Source organism: Pararge aegeria, chromosome 11 (genome assembly GCF_905163445.1).
Source record: "Pararge aegeria chromosome 11, ilParAegt1.1, whole genome shotgun sequence".
Classification (NCBI taxonomy): Eukaryota; Metazoa; Arthropoda; class Insecta; order Lepidoptera; family Nymphalidae; genus Pararge; species Pararge aegeria.
This window is the reverse complement of record NC_053190.1, coordinates 12,271,847-12,291,741: the sequence shown is the minus strand read 5'-3', so window position 1 is coordinate 12,291,741 and position 19,895 is coordinate 12,271,847. Positions and strand designations below refer to the sequence as shown.

The following is a 19,895-nucleotide window of genomic DNA, read 5'->3' as shown; positions in this document are numbered from 1 at the left end:
GTTCAAAAACAGAAAACGCCCCGAGCATGTCTCACTTCGCTCCCGCGGAATATTGCTAGCTTACAAACTTGTCCCATTTACCCCAAAAAGTTTAGAAAGTTAGAGGTTAATTACTGTCAACTGCAAAAGGAATGAAGTGACTAACCGCCTTTTCGAAAAATACTACTAAAGTGGAGTGGTTTTTGATGCTTTCTTGACGGTTTCTGTATGTTCTAAATTCTGCGGTTACTTTATATGTACATTTTAATAACCTTTTCACGTACATTAGTATCCCGTGAGCAGGGAACACCCGTACAAGCAGTGGGTTGACGTCCGCCATACTAAGAAGTTGCCTGCCTATGGGTGGAAGCTGTCAAGGAAGAACGTGCTTATTGTGCACGGATTCAATGGGACCCATTCGAAAACACCAATGACATTCCTTCGCGATGGTATGTACCTAAACAGGACAATTTTCATGGGGTTTTTATGGTTAATAATGTGTGTTATTTAATCCTAAGACTCCTTCTTATCTTAAAGAGAAGTTTCTTGTAGTGCAGAGCGAACTTAGATCGTGTCGTGCGAACGTTGAGCATGCCGTTTCACAAAACGAAGTTTTACAAGCATTTGTTCCTTCAAAGTCAAAGCTATTGAATTGTGGAATGCACTCCCAAGTCCCAATGAACATAAGACAGTCGAAGTCACCATATTTAAAAATGCTGTTAAGGCAAATTATCTCGCTCAATAAAGATGACTATTATTATTTACTCTAACTCCCATGGTTTTTTATTTTTTATATTTATCAATAGTATTGTTGCATGTATGTAGGTTTGATATAAGATTTAAACAGTGTACCCTATTTGATAACTTTTTTGTTTCCTAATCATAGGTTGCCTAGCACAGATCGCTACTTAGCGATAAGGCCGCCTTTTTTTATCCTACTATGTACTTGAAGAGTCTGTTCTTTTTTTTTGTGTTTCTGAACTTGATTTGGTGTACGAATAAAGATTATAAATAAATTATAATTGATGGATCAAGCAGATGGATTTCTCAGATCAACACTTTTAGATAAAAAAAAATACAAGTCTCGCATGGGCAAGAGATATGTTTTACAGGGTACGGACGAAATTTTCATCTTCTCCCAAAGTTTTGTCCTTGGTTTTGGTGGCTTGATATTCTAGTGGTTAGGACTTCGGTTTAACTTCCAGGGGACCGGGTTCGAGTCCCGGCACCACTAACTATTCTAAGTTATGTGCAATAAAATATCACTTGCTTTAATGGTTAAGGAAAACAAAAATTCAAAATTCAAAATTCATTTATTTTAAGTAGGCCTAATATAAGCACTTTTGAAACGTCAAGTCTGTCTGTGTGTAGTGACTCTACCACCGGTTCGGAAGGCAGCTTCTACCGAGAAGAAGCCGGCCAGAAACTCCGCAGTTGCTCTTTTCCAACAGTAACAATTTAAATTTTACAATTTAAAATTCATTTTTCTATCTTGTGAGAGATGAAAGCGGAGCCGGATGCTTCCAAGCAACCTTGTCATTAAGAAATTCATCAATTGTATAATAACCTCGCTGTAATAAATGTGTTTTAACACATTCTTTAAACTTATGCATTGGTAGGTCCAAAATTACCTCAGACATCACACTCTGAAAGTACGCAAAGTAAACAAGTCTTGCTGTTTCTACGTCAGTAATCTGTCTAATTTTCCTGACGGCGTAGGCAGCCGAGCTTAGTTTACCTGCTAGTGTATCTATATGGGTACCCCACTGAAGCTTACAATCTAAGGTCATGCCCAGAAAAACTGGAATCTTCAATTTTTAGTGATTCTCCATTTATTATTATATTTTTATTAACTTTCTTTACATTTGGTAAAATAAATTCCACACATTTAGTCTTTTTTGCATTTAAAAGTAAATTATTGACAGTAAACCAGTGCGACACATGCGACATAGCACGGCTTACATCGTCAGAGTTATCTCTACCTCTATCAGTTTTAAAAATTAGAGATGTATCATCTGCAAACAGTACAATGTCACAGGTTTCACTGACATGGTGTGGTAGATCATTTATATACACCAAAAATAGGAAAGGACCCAAAATTGAACCCTGTGGGACACCCATTGACGTAGCCGACCCCTGCGACTTAATGTCTTTTATGCAAACCCTTTGGGTTCTGTCACTAAGATAAAACATAGTGAGGAAACCTGCATGCCTGAGAGTTCTCCACATCTAATGTTAAAGAGTGGACCAAACTGTCATCGTCATCTTAACCACCCATTAGCAACCCACTATGGGACACGGGTCTTCCAGACAGAGAAGGGGTTAGCCACTATGGCCAAGTGCGGATTGGTGGACTTCACACGCCACAGAAAATGATAGCAATGCTTTCTGACTGGCTGAAACTATTCTAATTTTGACTAAAATACACATTTGGAGTACCTAATAGTAAAAAAAATAAAAGTAAAAAGATATAAAAGGAAATAGAAAAATAAGGTCCTGGATTGGTGTACCTAACGTTAAATCTACAAGTTTTGTACAAACAGTAAAGTCAGCTGGGATCTTGGTTCAGATGACTTGCTTAGATGTTGTCGCAAAAGAGGGGACTGAGAAGTACTCTTAAATAAACAGAGAACCATTAGAATGGGTAGGTAGGTGCATGTAATTTACTTAATTTCAAAACCTCTAGTTTTATGGACGGTTTGCGGTTTCTTAGCAAAGTGTTTGTTGTGTTTGTAGATTGCTTGGTCTATTAAAAAAGGAATTCTACCAAGCACACTTTTAGTCTATGGATTGTGTTTTAAGTTTTTAATATCTATGTGTTCTATTGTATTGCAGCATATCTATCGCGCAAAGACTACAACGTATTTATGGTGGACTGGTCGCCTCTCACAAGATTTCCATGCTATCTATCTGCTCTATCTAATACAAAGTGAGTACTTATATTAACTAGAAAACTCTAAGGAGGCAGTAAACCATGAACTATGGAGAAAAGAGGTTGCTATGTACCTATAAATAGTGTTGCCAAAGACACTAGCTTTGGAGCTCTAGAGTCCATTTTCGAAAGGGGCGGTCGAAATATAAATTCAGAGTTGGACATTTAAATCAGTTTTTAACCTTTTCAAAACTTTAATAACAAACTTCATTATGAAAACTAAGCTCAATGTGCTATACTCTGCGAAAAAAATCTTGCTTTCTTTTCGTATCTCTTAGCGGATTATAGCAAATTAAGCAGAAAAGTAACGCCTGCTTCTATCCATAACTTATCTTTAGTAACTTTTGTAATAGGATGCATTTAGTCTTCGATTACTAAAGTAAAAAGAGGGTGGATTGCAAAATAAGTGATACTGATGTATATAGGTTTAATCGAACACACCTTTACCTAAACAAGTAATTTAGAAACAAAGCAATCATGTGATTTATATATAAAGTAATCACTACCATTTGAAAAAATGACTAGTAAGACTAACTACTATAAGCCTTTAAATTAAAATAGTATTTCAATAGAATTCGAATTTCAGAACCAGAACCAAATCTATTGAATTGAACTTTGCTCGAGGGCTAAAAATCTTTTTAAACTTATATCTAGGTATCGAGAATGAACACTTCTTGGAGTCTTAAAAAAGGGCTACAAGAATTGAGTTTTTTAGAACACGTACATTTTGGTCTAAAGCCTCCTTCTTTTGTATTAATGTGCAAAAGTATTGGACTTTGAAAGTGTGCCAAGAAAGTTAGTACGTAGTTTTTTTATTGGTAACGGTTCAGCGCTCGAGTCCGATCTCTCCATCGCCAATTTAGTCTTCTTTAGATAAAAACGCGTTATTATTTTTTAATTTACTTTTTTTTTTCTATCGTTTAATTGACCAAGCAGATGGCTCACCTGATGGTAAGTGGAAAACCATCGCCTATGAACAGAGCAATACATCACAGGGCATGCAAGGAGCGCGTCATGTGTTGCCGATCTGTATCCATTAAGCGTAGGTGTAACTACACCGGCAGGGTGATTACGTATCTCGCGACACAGCAATGCGACAGGCCTTAATCTTGCAATCACTGCTGTCAAACGTCACTTTTCCATACAATAAATAAAAAAGTGACGTTTGACAGCAGTGATTGCAAGATTAACGCCTGTCGCATTGCTGTACCGAGATACGTAATCACCCTACGGAACGCACCATCGCAACAATGCTGTTTAGCGGCTGAAATAAGCATGGCTATAGTACTTTACTGGACAAGTTCTGCCAAAATACGCTACTACTAAAATATATGATACTAGCTGTTGCCCGCGACATTGTCTGCGCTTGATTTTGTTTTTTGTTACCTCTATAGTACAAAAATAATTATTTGAATCGGTTATAATTTGTCGGAGTTATAGTGTAAAATTGTCAAACACTTTCATCCCCTCCCCCAAAGGATTCGAGTTTAATGTCGGGATAAAAAGTATCCTATATTACTTGTAACATTGACATTTATAATATTAGTAGGGAAGTAGCGATAGGGATAACTCTCATACTTGTTTACGGTAGTGGCTTCACATAGATATTTCTTGACAATTATTTCTCGCGAAAGTTGCCAATTGTATGATGAAATAAAAACACCGATTTAAAAATGTTGTAGAAAATATTTATTTCTTGCTTTTTTGCTGCCACATAATCGGTTCATTTTTGTCAAAAAAAAATTCACGTTTTAAAGCAGGTAGATTGTGGTTAAAGACGTTTATTTTCTCAAAAGAAATTACAATTTCAGACTCAATGAGAATATTTACAACTTATTTTATGTAGGTAATATAAAAACTACAAATAACGGCACGTACAAAACAATCAGAAATTTAAAAAAAAATTGAGGGTAAATTTATAAATACTTCATACTGCCATACATAGCCAGGACCGCACACAGATTTTGTCAATTACAAAGGTTTTAAGTTTTTTTTTTTAATATTGAAATGTCGTAAGGTAATTTATTATACATTAATAATCCTTCAAAGCTTATGTTTTTCTTACCGTAACTTGTTCGAGTTTTTTTTTAAAGTAAATGTTATTAGCACAACGAAGTTGTGAGGTTTGCAATCATATCAGACCATTTATTTCGGATTTCAGACTAGCAGCACAATGCACAGCCCAGTTATACTCCCGGATCACACAGTCTGGTGCTCTGGCTAGGAAGATCACATGTGTGGGCCATTCCCTCGGTGCTCACGTATGCGGTATGATGTCTAATCACCTCACCGAGAAGCAGTACAAGATTATAGGTATGTAAATTTGTATTACTCCAATTGAACAACGAGGCCCCCAAAATATGTTATTAGAATAATCGAATTTCAGTGGTCGATCAATGATTAAAATAATAATAAAAAAAAATGTTAATAGGAATATAATATAACACAATTTTTTTTTTACTCCACTATAGTTAGTTATGTTATATGTTACAGTCATTTTATAAAGTGGGTAATTTATTAAACTTTGGATAACTATAATTTGATTAACGCGAGATATTTTAGTAAATTAATTAGCATTTTAAAAACTGTGCTGATAATTCTTATTTAATTAATAAATTGTTTTCAAGAAATAATTGAAATTATTTTTGCCAATGTTCTTAACATTGTGCTAAATTCGTTCATTTTCGATACACTTCAGTCTTTCCCCGTTGACGTAGCTACCCCTCAGGTGGTTATCGGCAAGCGTCCATCCGAAAATTTATGCATTCAGTCTTATGTGGGCTCGAACGATGCAAATATCGATGTCTTAGTCGTTATCATAAGTGATGGCATTATATTAAACTCACGCCCCAATAGGTTTCTACGCTAAATCGTACCGGAACGCTAGATAGCAGCATATCTTTATCGGTAGGTTGGTAACCAGCCACGACCTAGGCCATAACAGAGAAAATTTAGAAACTATAAATTCCCAAACTGCACCTACCGGAGATCAAACCCGGGGCCTCCCACTTAAAACATGCACTGCGACGCTCACTGGTGCGCCAGGGGCCGTTAGAATTAGTTCCGTAAGTTTTTTCAAGATATATATAATAAATAAATATACCTACTACGTCAATACACACATCGCCATCTAGCCCAAGTAAGCTTAGCTTGTGTTATGGGAACTAAGATGACTGATGAATATTATTATGTATAATAATACATAAATACTTAGAATATACATATAAACACCCAGGCATTGAAAAATATTCATCACAAATATTTTCCAGTTTTGGGAATCGAACCCACGGCCTTGGACTCAGAAAGCAGGGTCGCTGAAAACTGCGCTAATCGGCCGTCGAGATGAATTATTTAAGAAAAACGTGTGCACTGCTTGATTGGAAACTGGCTGATAACAAATTTCTTTGAATATTTCTTGCACATACCTAATATTTAAAAAATAAACTTAAGAACAAATAATAAAAAATAAACGTTGTTAATTTCTTTTTCATTCGTTTTTTATGTCATTGACCGACCACTGAGACCTCAGAAAATGGTACTTTGTCTAAAACACACTTGCAATAGCAGTCTTATAGGCCCTGCACTTAAAGAAGCTTTTTCCATATCTGTTACACAGATTATTAACAGAAGGCTATTTCCATCACCCCAGCAGGGCTAGCACGGGCGGGAGACAAAAATTATATCCCCTGACAGGCTGAAACGGGATTTAATAAACGTGTCCAAAGCACAGGAATATGGAATAGGAGAAGTTTACCCCCGTTTATTATTACACATATATTATTTGGATATTATTTCCACTTGCGCGTCAGTGCTCTGAGAGTTAATAAAGCTGTGGCAGAAGATCATTTTTTATCCTTTCCCCGGCGATATAATTGTCTCCTGCCCATCCTAGCCGTGCTGGGCGTACGTTTAGGCTGCCAGTCCACCGGAGCGGAGCGAGGCAACGGAGCCGAGAAACGGAGAAATATTAACCAATAGGATTGCACAAAATCTCCGCTGCTCTTAAGTGAACCAGACACAGTAGGCAACTGCGCTCCGCATTAGTCCGTTTCTCGGCTCCGCTGCCTCGCTTCGCTCCGGTGGACGGGCAGCCTAATAGAGTGATGAGTTTCACTGGGGAACTCGATAAAACGTCGCGTCGATGTGAGTATTTTGACAAGCAATTTTTGTACTGTGTTCGTTGTTATAGACAAGTATACTGGAAAACGTATTTGTCATTACGGCGATTACTCGTAGAAAAGGATATTAATTAAAAAAATTAAAATGTAGACATTTTAAGTATATTTATTAAAAAATATAAAATATGTTATATTTAGACATATCGCACTTATAGTAATATATAAAGCTGAAGAGTTTGTTTTTTTACTTGAACGCGATGATCTCAGGAACTACTGGTCCGATTTGAAAAATTCTATCAGTTTTGTATAGTCCACTTATCATCCCGCTAAATTCAATTGGATCATAAAAGAATAGCACTAATGAAGAATGTTTCAAAATCGGGGGTTTCTTTCCCTGAGAGCTTCTGCTGCTTGCGGAGCGTAAACGGTTAAAGTTTTTATAAAATCATGTTTCACAAAGTTGGAAACAACTTTAAAGGTTCCTAAAAAAAGTTTGCGAAAGCATATGTCTATCTTTTAAGGTTTGCTTATACGCGGAAGAAGTCGCGAGGGACCGCTAGTTTTTTATAAGTTCTAAAGTGTTACCATGGATACATACACGTAATTATAGTTGAGGAATCTTAGGAAGAGCTAAAGTTACAGTCTTGGTCTCAAGATACTGGTTAATTCCGTCTTCTCCCCTGAAACAAATTATTGTGAATTAATTACTGAACTCTATGTACAATGCTTACATTAAAACATGAATTCCGCTTTTAAATGACATATTTTTAAGCCATCGTGCATCTATTTGGTTAACACAAAAACTTGGTTATAAACGTATATTATATTTTTGGATACATTCTATATCCCCTTTTTTTATTAAACAGGATGAGTTTTTCTAGTTTCTTGAATCACGTTTTAAATAAGCAAGCGACAACGTGATTTTAAGTATAGTTACTTGAAAGGAAGGAGAGTACTTTATATCCCAGCAAAAATAACTGTTTCTAGAGGATTTGTATAAAACCGTAATAAACGCGAGCGAAGAACGTATGTTAGTTTATTAACCTTTCTCTGCCGCCCTAAATAACTAATCGACTTGGGAGGTTTTTAATATGCGTACATTCCATATGAAATTATCACTTCAAAAACAACCGAAATGATAACTTAATGTTTTGAAGGTTGTCTGTTATAAATAAAAATCAGACTGAGGTTTACTTACAACTCTCTGCCGATGCCGGAGTCCTTAAAACCGCCGAACGGAGTTTGGCTCGCGACGTGGTCGTATGTGTTTATCCTATAAAATTGTTGTCAAAAAATGAATGCGAATTAGAAGTATAAAATAACTTTACCGTTGCACAATAGAAAGTCAAACTTTATGAATAGAGATCGGATATTCGGAAGCATAAATATTTATATTCATTATTCATATTTGCCTCCGGTGCTAAGTTAGGCTTATCCGAATTCAATAGCCCAGAACCCGTTAGTTTTTAAATAAAATAACTTTGAGAAGTCTCTTCCATTATATCCCTGGCACCCAGAGATTTATTTTTCAATAAAAATTATTTAAAAAAACCGCTTTTATAATTCCAAAGCTAAATTAATACAAATATTTGATTTCTAGTAATCATACCTCCTGGAAAACAATATTTATTAAGATCTTAATTGTATAATTAGAATAGAAGATTCACTACCATCGCTTAAATCAGTATTATTATGATATTGTACACGTTTTGTTACAGAATTAAAATCCCCAAAAAAAAAGTCAAATACTGTCATCAAAGGTAATATCGGTTTTAGCGATGGTAGTAAGACCCCTAAAGTATCGGTCAATATGGGAGAGAACTCGAACCTCTCTTAAGCGTTACGGACAGGTAAGACCGAGATAAAGCGGTATTTTAACTGGATTAAAACAAAAGGTTCAATGACACCAACATTTTTTGATGACTTACCATACTGAGCCAGCCCGAACATGTTTGGCAAAGCTCAAAGCCAAGGTGATATCATTGGTGATGACTCCAGCGCCAAGCCCGTAGTTGGTATCGTTTGCGCGGTCAATCACTTCCTCGAACGTTTCAAACTTTAGAATACTCTGCACTGGCCCAAATATCTGTAACACATAACATTAAAGAAGTTGATTCAGTTTTAAGTTCCTAAGCAGGCGTTATATTAATTCCAAATAAATTTATTTTACTTATTCAGTAAATAATATGATTCATCATCAATATCAGCCTTTAATAGGCTGTGCTCGGCAACATACGGGACGGCCGACTGGCGCAGTGGGCAGCGACCCTGCTGTCTGTGTCCAAGGCCGTGGGTTCGATTCCCACAACTAGAACAAGTTTGTGTGATGAACATTAATGTTTTTCAGTGTCTTGGTGTTCTGTATATTATTATTTATATGTATTTATGTATATTATTCATAAAAATATTCAGCAGTCATTTTAGTACCCATAACACAAGCTACGCTTACTTTGGGGCTAGATGGCGATCTGTGCATACTCGTAGTATATTTATTTTATTTTATTTATACTATTGTGTACAAACCTCCTCTGTCATAGGAGAAAGGTAAACAAAACACGTCCTATGAGACCGAACACCCCAAACCCAGAACCTTGTGATCAATAGTTGAACATGCTAACCATTAGACCAACGAGGTAAACAAATCGTTGTTTTGAGGGAACGCAGTATATGGGAGATTGTTTCACAATTTACTGGTACGAAGCAGATATAACGGATCTTGAACACCCGTAAAAACGTATGGTAGAATACAGAGCATCCAAAATGCTGATAATTTTGGGATTAGTTGTACGGCTTTGCGTGTAGTAGGTACAGTCACAGAATAGGCATAGTGGTAAAATGCAAATAAATATTATGAAAATTAAGCTTAATTTAAATTTTTAGTTTAATTTAATTATTAAAAACACACCGAAAACTTATCGGTTAGTTGAATTTTTTGTTAAATTAAGTTTACATGACGCTTTGTCAATGCCATGTACACTTGTAATTGACGTGCATATCAGTCTACGTTTTTGTGTGTGTGCTATATTTAAAAACGTGTAATATACATATTGTTAGTGCTCTGAATAAATAAATAAATAAAAGTCATCATCTCCTGAGGATGCGCCGGTTTCGGAGCGAAACGTGCGTAGATTGACCATTGCAAGATCTGTTTAGTTTGGAGTATAAAGATTGTAGAAATTATAAATTACAGCATACTCCTGCTTTTAGCTTAGATAATTAGGCTTAATTTTCATAATATATCATAGAATTCCAAAAGTAACGCCTGCTTCTATCCAATATGCAAAATATTCAGTACATATTACTTAAAAGCCATCTACAGGTATTAGATACTATATACCTCTTCCCTAGCAATCTTCATGTCGTCATTCACACCCGCAAAGACGGTTGGCTTAATGTAATACCCCTTGTCTCCCATCTTGTCTCCACCAGCTACGCATCTCGCACCGGCAGACTTTCCTGCCTCGATGTAACCCAGAACTTTAGAGTACATGTCCCGATCGATCTGCAAACAATCAAAATAAATACTCTTTTTTTGTTATTCCACTACAAGTTAGCCCTTGACTGCACTGACGTGCTAACCTGTTAGGGTTTAGAATGGTAGTCATACCCCTAATCGGTTTCTACGCGACATCGCACCGGAACACTAAATCGATAGTTATAGATAGATAGGGTAGTAGAATTGTCAGTAGGATAGGGTATTGGAGCGACTAGATGTTATGCGGCGGTACAAAATCAACAGATTCGACGTGGGTGCTCTAACGAGCCTTCTCTCTCAACCGACCACAGAAGGTTTCAGGTCTGTTGTTGAGATATTTGTGCATAGGCAGCAATAACAGATTTTATCTGTTACATTTCCCTTATATTAATATAATTATTAGGTTTTTTGTTTACTAGTTACTTAAGGGATGATGGGGCTGGCATATCCGTGTTGGATAAAAGTCCCAAATAAATAAAGATTAAAAAAAAAAAAGGATAGGGTAGTATGGTAGTAGTAGATCAGAGAAAATTCAGAAATAATAAATTCACATTCTGCCCCTGCCGGGAATCGAACCCCGGACTTCCTACTTCGAGAACTAGGAGTTAAAGAAGCTGTGACAAGTATCGGTCAATCAGTGTAACACCGAATTGAGAACCCTTTTTTAGTCTGATGTTGGTTTAATAGTGGTTCGACTATAATTTGAACTGTTGAGTTCCTTTATTACCTTCAAGGTAACGTTTATCTGAGCATCATACCTGATACCCTTTATCTACCGAACTGCAGCGCTCACCACTGTACCAGTAATCGACAAGAAAGCTTCTTTTTATGAAAATTAAGCTTAATTTGCTATGATCCGCGAAAAACAGGAGAATCTGTATGGTGTAATTTATAATTTCTTCAATATTTATACTTCACACCAAGCCAACTAGAGGTTGACTTTACAATGAATGATAATTGAGGATGTTCCGGTTTAGATTAAACGTGCGTAGAGGGTACATTGCCGAAGATCTGTTTTTCGCGGAGTGTAAAAAATTAAGCTTAATTTTCATAATATATCATGGAATTCCGCAATCTATCATAATATAGATTGATAAAGATATATTGAAATTCAAATACAAAATTCATTTATTACAAGTAGGCCTAATATACTTTTGAAACGTCAATTATGGCCTTTTGTAGTGACTCTACCACCGGCTTCTTTTCGGCGGAATCTGCCTTCAGAACGGAAGGCAGATTCTACTGAAAGGAAGCCTCTTTTCCAACATCATTTTACTCTTAAACAATCATTTTATCTTGTGTGAGATGAAAGCGGAGTGGCTTTCTTCCAGGCAACCTTGTGATTAAGAAATTCATCACATACCTGTGGTCCCTGTTGCACGTCATCGAAGGGGTTCCCGACGGACCTCTTTTGCGCGATCTCGGCGGCCTTGGTCACGAACTGGTCGTACACCCCGGCCTGCACGTATGTCCGCGTGCCTGCACAGCAACATTGCCCGCCATTCGCGAAGGCCGCTGCGTGTGCTATTTGAGCCGCTTGCTCGACTGGACAGAACAATGTAGCCTTATTTTACCTGTCTTTCGGTACTTTATTGAATACGTCCAATAGAATAAATGAATGAGTGAACACACTTTTATTGTACACCATTGAAATATATATAACTAATTTGTAGTTTTCATATATCTTAAAATACATAAATCTCCTGTCACGATGTTTGTCCGCGATGGACTCCTAAACTACTTAACCGATTTTGAATTAAATGGGCACACCGTGAGCAGTCTGGTCCAACTTAAGAGATAGGATAGCTTAGATCTTTAATTATAGTCGCGATTTTATTTTATTGCAAATTATTTGTCTATAATTAATTGACAGTCACATGTTATATATATATGTATATATGTATATATATACTACTATAATCATTTAAGGCTTAGCGATACTGAATACTTTAAAAACAAAATCAAACGCAGACGAAGTCGCGGGCAACAGCTAGTCTAAATATATAAAGGGAAGTTGTGTTAGTTACACCATTTATAACTCAAGAATGGCTGGACCAATTTTTATGATATCTGATTTTATGGATTTCTCTTAGTACGGAATAGGATAAAAAATATTAAAATATAAGCTAGTAGTTAATATTTAATCATATTATACTTACTATCAGCGTCATTAAAAACAACCAAGGGGCTCTTGCCTCCTAATTCCAAGGTCACTCGTTTGAGATTTGCTGCTGGTGCCGCACCAAGGATAAGTCTTCCCACCTAATTTAAATATAATACAAAATAAGTTATCAGTACTATTGGTTTGTGTTTATACTACAAAATAATAATAACACCTTATGTATGAATTTAGAACAAATTCCACAAATAACAGTATTTTTAAAAGCAATATTGTACAGGTATTTTTAACATATACTCTCTATTCGGCGTGATTGTAATCAGGTGTGAACCTAAATCTTGCGGTTAAAGTACAAAATAACGTACCTCAGTGGAACCGGTAAAGGCTACTTTATCGACATTCGGGTGGTGTGTTAGCGCAGCCCCAGCCGTAGGGCCGTATCCTGGAATGATGTTCACAACGCCAGGAGGGAATCCCGCCTCCTTGACAAGAGCAGCCACGGCGAGAGCCGTGAGTGGAGTCTGTTCCGCTGGCTTAACAATTATTGTGCAGCCTTCAAGTAAAAAGATAAATTGGGATATTGAACACACACACACACGTGAACAGATTTGAATCACGGAAACAGACACGCAATCTACAGAGGACCATCTCACTCAGTGAAACTATATAATACTATTCGTATAATACTATTTTCTACCAGAAATCTTTCTCCGTCCACGCTTCACACCTTTGGAACACACTATCGTCTATCAGTACATATTAGATACCGCCGATCGGTGCAATCTTTTAAACTGGATGCATGGAGCATAATCCATCACTTATTATTGATAGTATGTAGTAGTATGTAAAATTTTGTTAATATTTAGATATATTGCATATCCTTAGTAGTTATTATATAGTATATTGTACCTTTATTTGATTTTACCACAATTCAATCATCTTACACACATCCTGGGGTAGCTGGAAGAGATCTCTTATAGAGATAAGCTTTCCTTTGTACATTTCATGTATCATATGTTCACAATCATAATTTATTGTACATAAATAATGAATAAATAAATAAACTGAAAACATCCAACCAGAAAACTTGCAGCTAGTATTTTACGTCTTTTTTGATGACATGTCAGTTGACAAAAACAGTATGTTAACAAGTTTTATCCATAAACCTTTTATTGAAGGTAGTTACCAAATTTCCTAAGCAAGGACATTTTAATGGAACCTATTCGAGTACATTTGCTAACGAATTAAAATTAAATCACTAAGAAATAATCTTGCAACAGAAAAAGCAAGAATTCAGTAAAACACATCCAAGACAACAACATACGGACAGAAAAACACCCACCTGTTTCGTTAGGTTAAAATAGTCGTAGATTTTGGTCAGTAAAATAAATTGCTAAATTCAGAAATACTTCAAAATTACATACCCGCTGCTAACGCCGGTGCTATCTTCCAAGACAACATGGGAATAGGATAGTTCCATGGTATAATTTGCGCACAAACTCCCACCGGCTCCTTTAGAGTCATAGACAAAACTTCGCCATCTGAAAATATTAAATATAGATTACATCGTTGCGTAACAACATGACTTTCAAATCTGGAGACAGCGTGACGATTTACGTCATTTTAAATAGATAAGGGTTAAGAAAGATGATACTACGAACTTTGAGATCATTATTACATTTTCGTGAAATGCTTATACTAGTTTTATAAAGATAACTGCTACTTTTTGAACTTATGTAGCCTCAATATCAGCATCTATCCATAAACGAGCGAAGTAACATACATTTAAACATACATAGGTTTTAAAAAACCCATTCGTTTTGATAAGTTATAAAGTTTAAATGTTTTTCAAATTTTTTATCAATACGATTCTGTTGGTTTAAGTATTATCGATTATCTTTCTTTTTCCGTATTTTTATTGTTTAAACTGGTCATCTATCAAAATTACAAAGCACAATATCTTAATGTAAATTGGTTCAGTGATCACTGATCCTTTCAGGTGACAAAAAACAAAGTGATAAAGCGTCATAATTACTAGTACTCTGAGGCAAATTTATCGACGCCTCTCAACTATTACACGGAAATAGTTGAAAGCAGCAAACTGTTTGAATTTCTAGGTGAGACTACACCAGGATTGACCTTGGGTCATAGGACTGTAGGGCCAATCGACAGGATTTCTTTGCGAGAAGTGTTGATTAAATATAACCCAAAGTTTTTAAGTTTAATTTATTTCCCGTGTATACTCTTACGAAGACAATTGAAGTTAATGAACGAGAGTCCTCACCAGCAGGAATGGTGTTTCCTAAAATTTTGTCAGCTTTTCCCGCATAGTATCTTATCACGCTGGCGGAATAATACACTTCTTCTTCAGCCGTTTTGACTGGTTTCCCACAATCCAGAGTTTCAAGTTCCGCAAGATACCTCGCTTGGGACTCTATGAGGTCAGCTAGTTTAAGCATCAATAGCCCTCTTTTGGAAGCGTCCATGGTACGCCACGGTGAATAACGGTGAAATGCCTTCTTAGCAGCTGCCACTGCTATATCAACATCAGCCTAAAACATATTATGGAATTGATGTATATAATGCTTGTCATTCGTGTCAGTTGGCAGTAGTAAACTAGCTACGGAGCGATACGGTAGTTACATTCTCACTAACCGACATACTCGAACCATCTGGCGACGAGGCGCGTTCAGTCTAAGAGTATGCAAAAGGTTTTCATTTGTGCAAGGGCGTATCCAGCTAATGGTGTTTTTTTTATGGACAATATTTGTATTTGTTTCATTTATGTCAGTCTGTATACATCCTGGCCGCCATGTATATCTCAGAGAGTTCATACATTTTCTGCGAGATTTCCAAAGGGGCAGCTGATTATATTATTACAAAACGTAAACACCCATGTTTCACTGATACAGTTTTGATTCGAGTCTAATACGATGCTTATGTTATTTGGAACAAACATTAATCTAATTTTAAGTGCGATATATTTTATTCAACTAAGTCGTAATTAAATAGCAGTTTCAAGTTTCTATGGAAGAATCTGAATGCGTGAAATTGCACACCAGTATTTAAACAAAATCTTCACCTACGAATTACAGACTACCCTACTTGTAAAAATATACAAGACACGAGTTGTACGGAATTGAATCAGTCGGTAAGGGATCTGAACAGAGAACATGTTAGTTACATTCATTAATTTTATCTTTGCTCAATCTGATGTTTTGCTTTATGATTAAACTTGGGTAGTTGACATACATTGCATGGACACGTATCTTCGTTCCTAGTACAAACATCTGGAATGTACAAATACCTACGGCAGATGCAATTAATAGCAGCAAACACATTTTTGCATACCCATTAGAAACGGGTGCCTTGTAATGCCCGTGATTTAAGTATTCGAACGCGTCATTAACAACATAAAATGTTCAAGCTCCAATCCATAAAAAAATTGATTTTCCAACTAGTGCCGGAAAGGAAAAAGAATACTTAACTATTTTCGTTCTTATTTCTTATACAGACATGTTATATACCAAAAATAGGCCCATCATTTTTAAGCGCCGTTTGTGATAGATACCTTGTCTCCCTCTGCGACCTCAGCAATAACGGTCTCATCTTGTGGGTTTATAGTTTTGAAAGTCTTCTTGCTAACAGCGTCCACCCATTCATTGTTGATGAACAACTAAAATGCAAATACCGTTTAAGTAATGATCCTTACTAATATTAATGCCGAATAATGCGAAATTGCCATCCCTCCGACTACCGGAGCAATGCACGGTTCCTTTGTTAAAATTATATTATGAACTTAAGGGATGTTGATAACCTTAACACAAATATTTGTGTTAAAGTAGGTCTCGAACAATTTAAATCCCGAAAAACCTTACATTTGAACCTTCTGTACATTACCTTTGGGTCTCATAAGAAGGATCAGAATCACTCAGCGGGCGATGGAGAGAGAGATATTGGGATTGTCTCCACGTGATCAAATGAGTAGATCCGTAGAAGAACCAGAGTTACTGAAATAGCTCAGCGAGTCGCAAAGCTGAAGTGGAAATAGGCGGGGCACATAGTTCGGAGAACCGATGGACGTTGGGGTTTCAAGGTGCTGGAATGGCGACCTCGCACAGGCAAACGCAGCGTTGGTCGGCCCCAACGAGGTGGATGGACGACATCAAACGAGTCGCTGAGAGCTGCTGGAAGCAAGCGGCCCAGCACCGTGGATTTTAGAACTCCCTACAAAAGACCTATGTCCAGCAGTGGACTTCAATCGTTTCAAGTGATGATGATGATGATATATTACCTTGTTGGCGGGTGAAGTAGGATACCTACCCGAAAATAATATACGACAATAATACGTACTCGGTCATATATATAGATATTAATTTCTTACCTATCGAGAGTAAAATATGTTTTAAAAATATAACAAAATAATCGAACATAACTTATTCTACATAAGAAAAACTGTTACTTGAGTAGTTTGAGTTCTTTTGTTTTACTATTCATATAAATGAAAAAGTAGAGTCATTATCATCTTCATCAATTTATTACCGACCCACTACAGAGTGCAGAATGAGAACGATTTTGGCCGTAAACTACCATATTATCAAAATTAAGCTTAATTTTCATAATATTTAATGGAATTCCGCAAAGTAATGCCTGCTTCTATCAAATAGGACCACCAAGTTGGCCATGTGCAGATTGGTAGAAGAATAGAAAAATACAGATCGAACGTTCTTTATTTATGTAGGTAAATACAGTGATCATATACAAAATTTCCACAACGCATTTGTTATCTACAGTTTATTTATTTTTAGTGGAATAATTTTCTTACAAGTGCTACATTTTGTAATCTCTAACTAGGGTTGCCACTACACTAGTTCCTACTGTTATTTATTCTGTACTACTTTGAAAATAGCTACAGAAACATTCAACATCTACATAAGTGGATCGGTTTTTGAACTAAGAACATAAGAAAGGCAATGGATATAATTGACGATATCAATTTCTAGTTTATTACGCATGATAAACAATCTTTCGGGTAAAAGAAATTCGAGATGGAACTGGTTTCATTGTATCTGTAGATCGCATTTTGGAAGGCAAATAAATATAATTATTTATTGTGTTAATACAGTGGCTAAAATCATCAAAGTGGAATCAATCTTTTTCTTTTTAAGATCGTCCAGCCGGCCGGTGTTCATTTTGTTATTGTCTTCATAATGTTCACGGCTTCATGAAGTTTAACATAATTCAAATACTTACCGGCCATGCCATAATACAAGCGAATATATTTCATTTTATTTCACTATCGTAAATCGGACGCGCAATATTAAAATTTTAATTAAAATAACTAAAATCCAACTTGCTAGGTATTTCTCAGTTATATTTTTGAATTTTTTACTACTGCTTTTTTTTCTTGACTGTTCAGTAGGTAGAAATGTATCGTATTCGATTGATACCTATATCGCCAAAAAATCTCGACATATCAATCGTAAATATCAATATCATATTTTTTTCTGCAAGCTTATCTTCATACAAAAATGATATAATAGAAATATTGATACAACCATTATTATCAAATTACGCGTTCTAACTTCGTATCAACACAACCGGTTGTCAACCTGTTAGGAAAGTTCTGTGAAAATATACCTACTGTCTATTCATAATACTCCCCGTACTATGCATATTCAGGTAGAACAAAAAGTAAATTTAAAACACGAAAATTATTAATTACTTATCACCAACCACAATCTACAAATAGCAAAAGCTACGTACCTATCGATTCGCAAAATGTTTGCTCTTGAAATATTTAAACTAGACTTGTTAACAAACTTTACAGTCTACGATATCGTAGCTACAATTTGCTTTTCATTTGTTTTCCAAGAATCTAAATATCTAATAACACCAAAAACTTTACTAACCTTTGTGTATTTGACGTCCACTTTAACCATATTTGTATTTATAAAATCTGCGGGTCCAGTATAAACCAGAACACGTCCTTCCACGACCGATAAGAATCAATGAACTGAATATGAATGGTGAATGGTTCTGTGTTAATGGGACAGTTGGCCCGGCTTGACAGGATAAGATGCGTGGCGCCACCGCCGGTGCCCTGGTTAATACAGGATGTTTGGTGCATCGTGTGCCAAATCGAATCTGATGATTGGAGGGGTCTTTGGCTATCTCTTCAGCCCTCGTAAAAAAATCTTGCTCAAACGGTTTTTTTTATACTGATTTTAAATTGTTTTTTTAAAAATTGTAAAAATTCTACATTTAAATTTTAATAAAAAATAAAGTTGTTAAGTATTAATTAATTTTCTTTTTAATCTTTAATTTGTAACGTTTTACGCTTCTTTTGAAACTAGAATTACACGCCAGCAACATCTAGTTTTTGTTTTACAGCCCCGCAAAGTTTTTTTTACGTAAAAAAATAAGCTTGAACGTCAACTTTCGGTTTTAATAAAAAAAAAACTAAAAGTGATCATGTTCTTCCAATTTTTTTAAAACATCTCTGGACTGTCCCCTTTCTAATGGTGTGCAATATGCCATGAAAAGTAATTAGTAACATCACTAATTTTCAAATTTTCTAAACTTGGTCGCAATTTTCTAATATTCAACAGGTGAAAGAAAAACAAGGGTTTGCGTAAATAACACTCACAATTCACAAGGCAGATGACATTTTCTGTCTCTTTCATAAAGTTATACGCCCGTTGTTCGTTTAAACAGGCAAAAATAGTTTTTTCACTCTAGTGAAGCGAAATCTATCTTCTATTCCTTTCTTGCATAGTGCAAACCTGTTTGAACCAATCGCGAACGGGCCCCGCGTCGCGTCGACACGGCGGCCATCTTATTTTTTAGTCGAGACATCACTGCCTCTGCTGCCTAACGTGTGTGCTAGCTTACTGTACTCCACGATTCTTTTATTTAGTTTTCGTTAAGTTTTGTTGTTTTTTGTTACGTTTTATTTACTTTTGGTGTTATTGTTAAACTTTGTTGACTTTTTTGTTGTTGCAATGACGACATACTCTAACGAGGAATATGCGGACATCATAATGGTTTATGGTGCAGCCCGTGGTGTCGCTCGTGCAGCGCAACGACTTTACCAGGAACGCTTTCCTGGTCGACGATTACCTGGCCGCAGAGTCTTCCAAGACACATACCGACGTTTACGCGAGACTGGGAGTGTCAATTTTCATGAACCAAGGGGACATGTTGTGCGACATAATGTTGAAGTGGACGAGAGAATACTGGCACTTTTTGAGGAAGACGACACAAGAAGCA

General features: G+C 36.1%; 2 protein-coding genes across 4 annotated transcripts in view; one reads left to right on the top strand and one right to left on the bottom strand.

The window, feature by feature from the left end:
* Positions 1-19,895, top strand: part of LOC120627670 (pancreatic lipase-related protein 2) — a 68,841-nt gene that overhangs the window by 12,294 nt on the left and 36,652 nt on the right. For 2 of the 3 annotated variants that reach the window (XM_039895695.1, XM_039895693.1), the window contains exons 3-5: positions 283-428; positions 2,815-2,908; positions 5,052-5,224. In XM_039895695.1, coding sequence (XP_039751629.1) covers positions 283-428; positions 2,815-2,908; positions 5,052-5,224 — 413 coding nt within the window. The remainder of the gene's footprint in view (positions 1-282; positions 429-2,814; positions 2,909-5,051; positions 5,225-19,895) is intronic. The other variant, XM_039895694.1, reaches the window with a different exon arrangement.
* LOC120627667 (aldehyde dehydrogenase X, mitochondrial-like) lies at positions 7,244-18,655 on the bottom strand. The gene is made up of 11 exons (XM_039895688.1): positions 18,536-18,655; positions 16,195-16,299; positions 14,908-15,175; positions 14,048-14,164; positions 12,989-13,176; positions 12,664-12,766; positions 11,868-12,049; positions 10,367-10,531; positions 8,958-9,115; positions 8,228-8,302; positions 7,244-7,709 (listed from the first exon to the last, which is right to left on the bottom strand). Exons 1-11 carry the CDS (start codon positions 18,563-18,565, stop codon positions 7,634-7,636), a joined length of 1,467 nt encoding a protein of 488 aa, XP_039751622.1. The 5' UTR covers positions 18,566-18,655; the 3' UTR covers positions 7,244-7,633.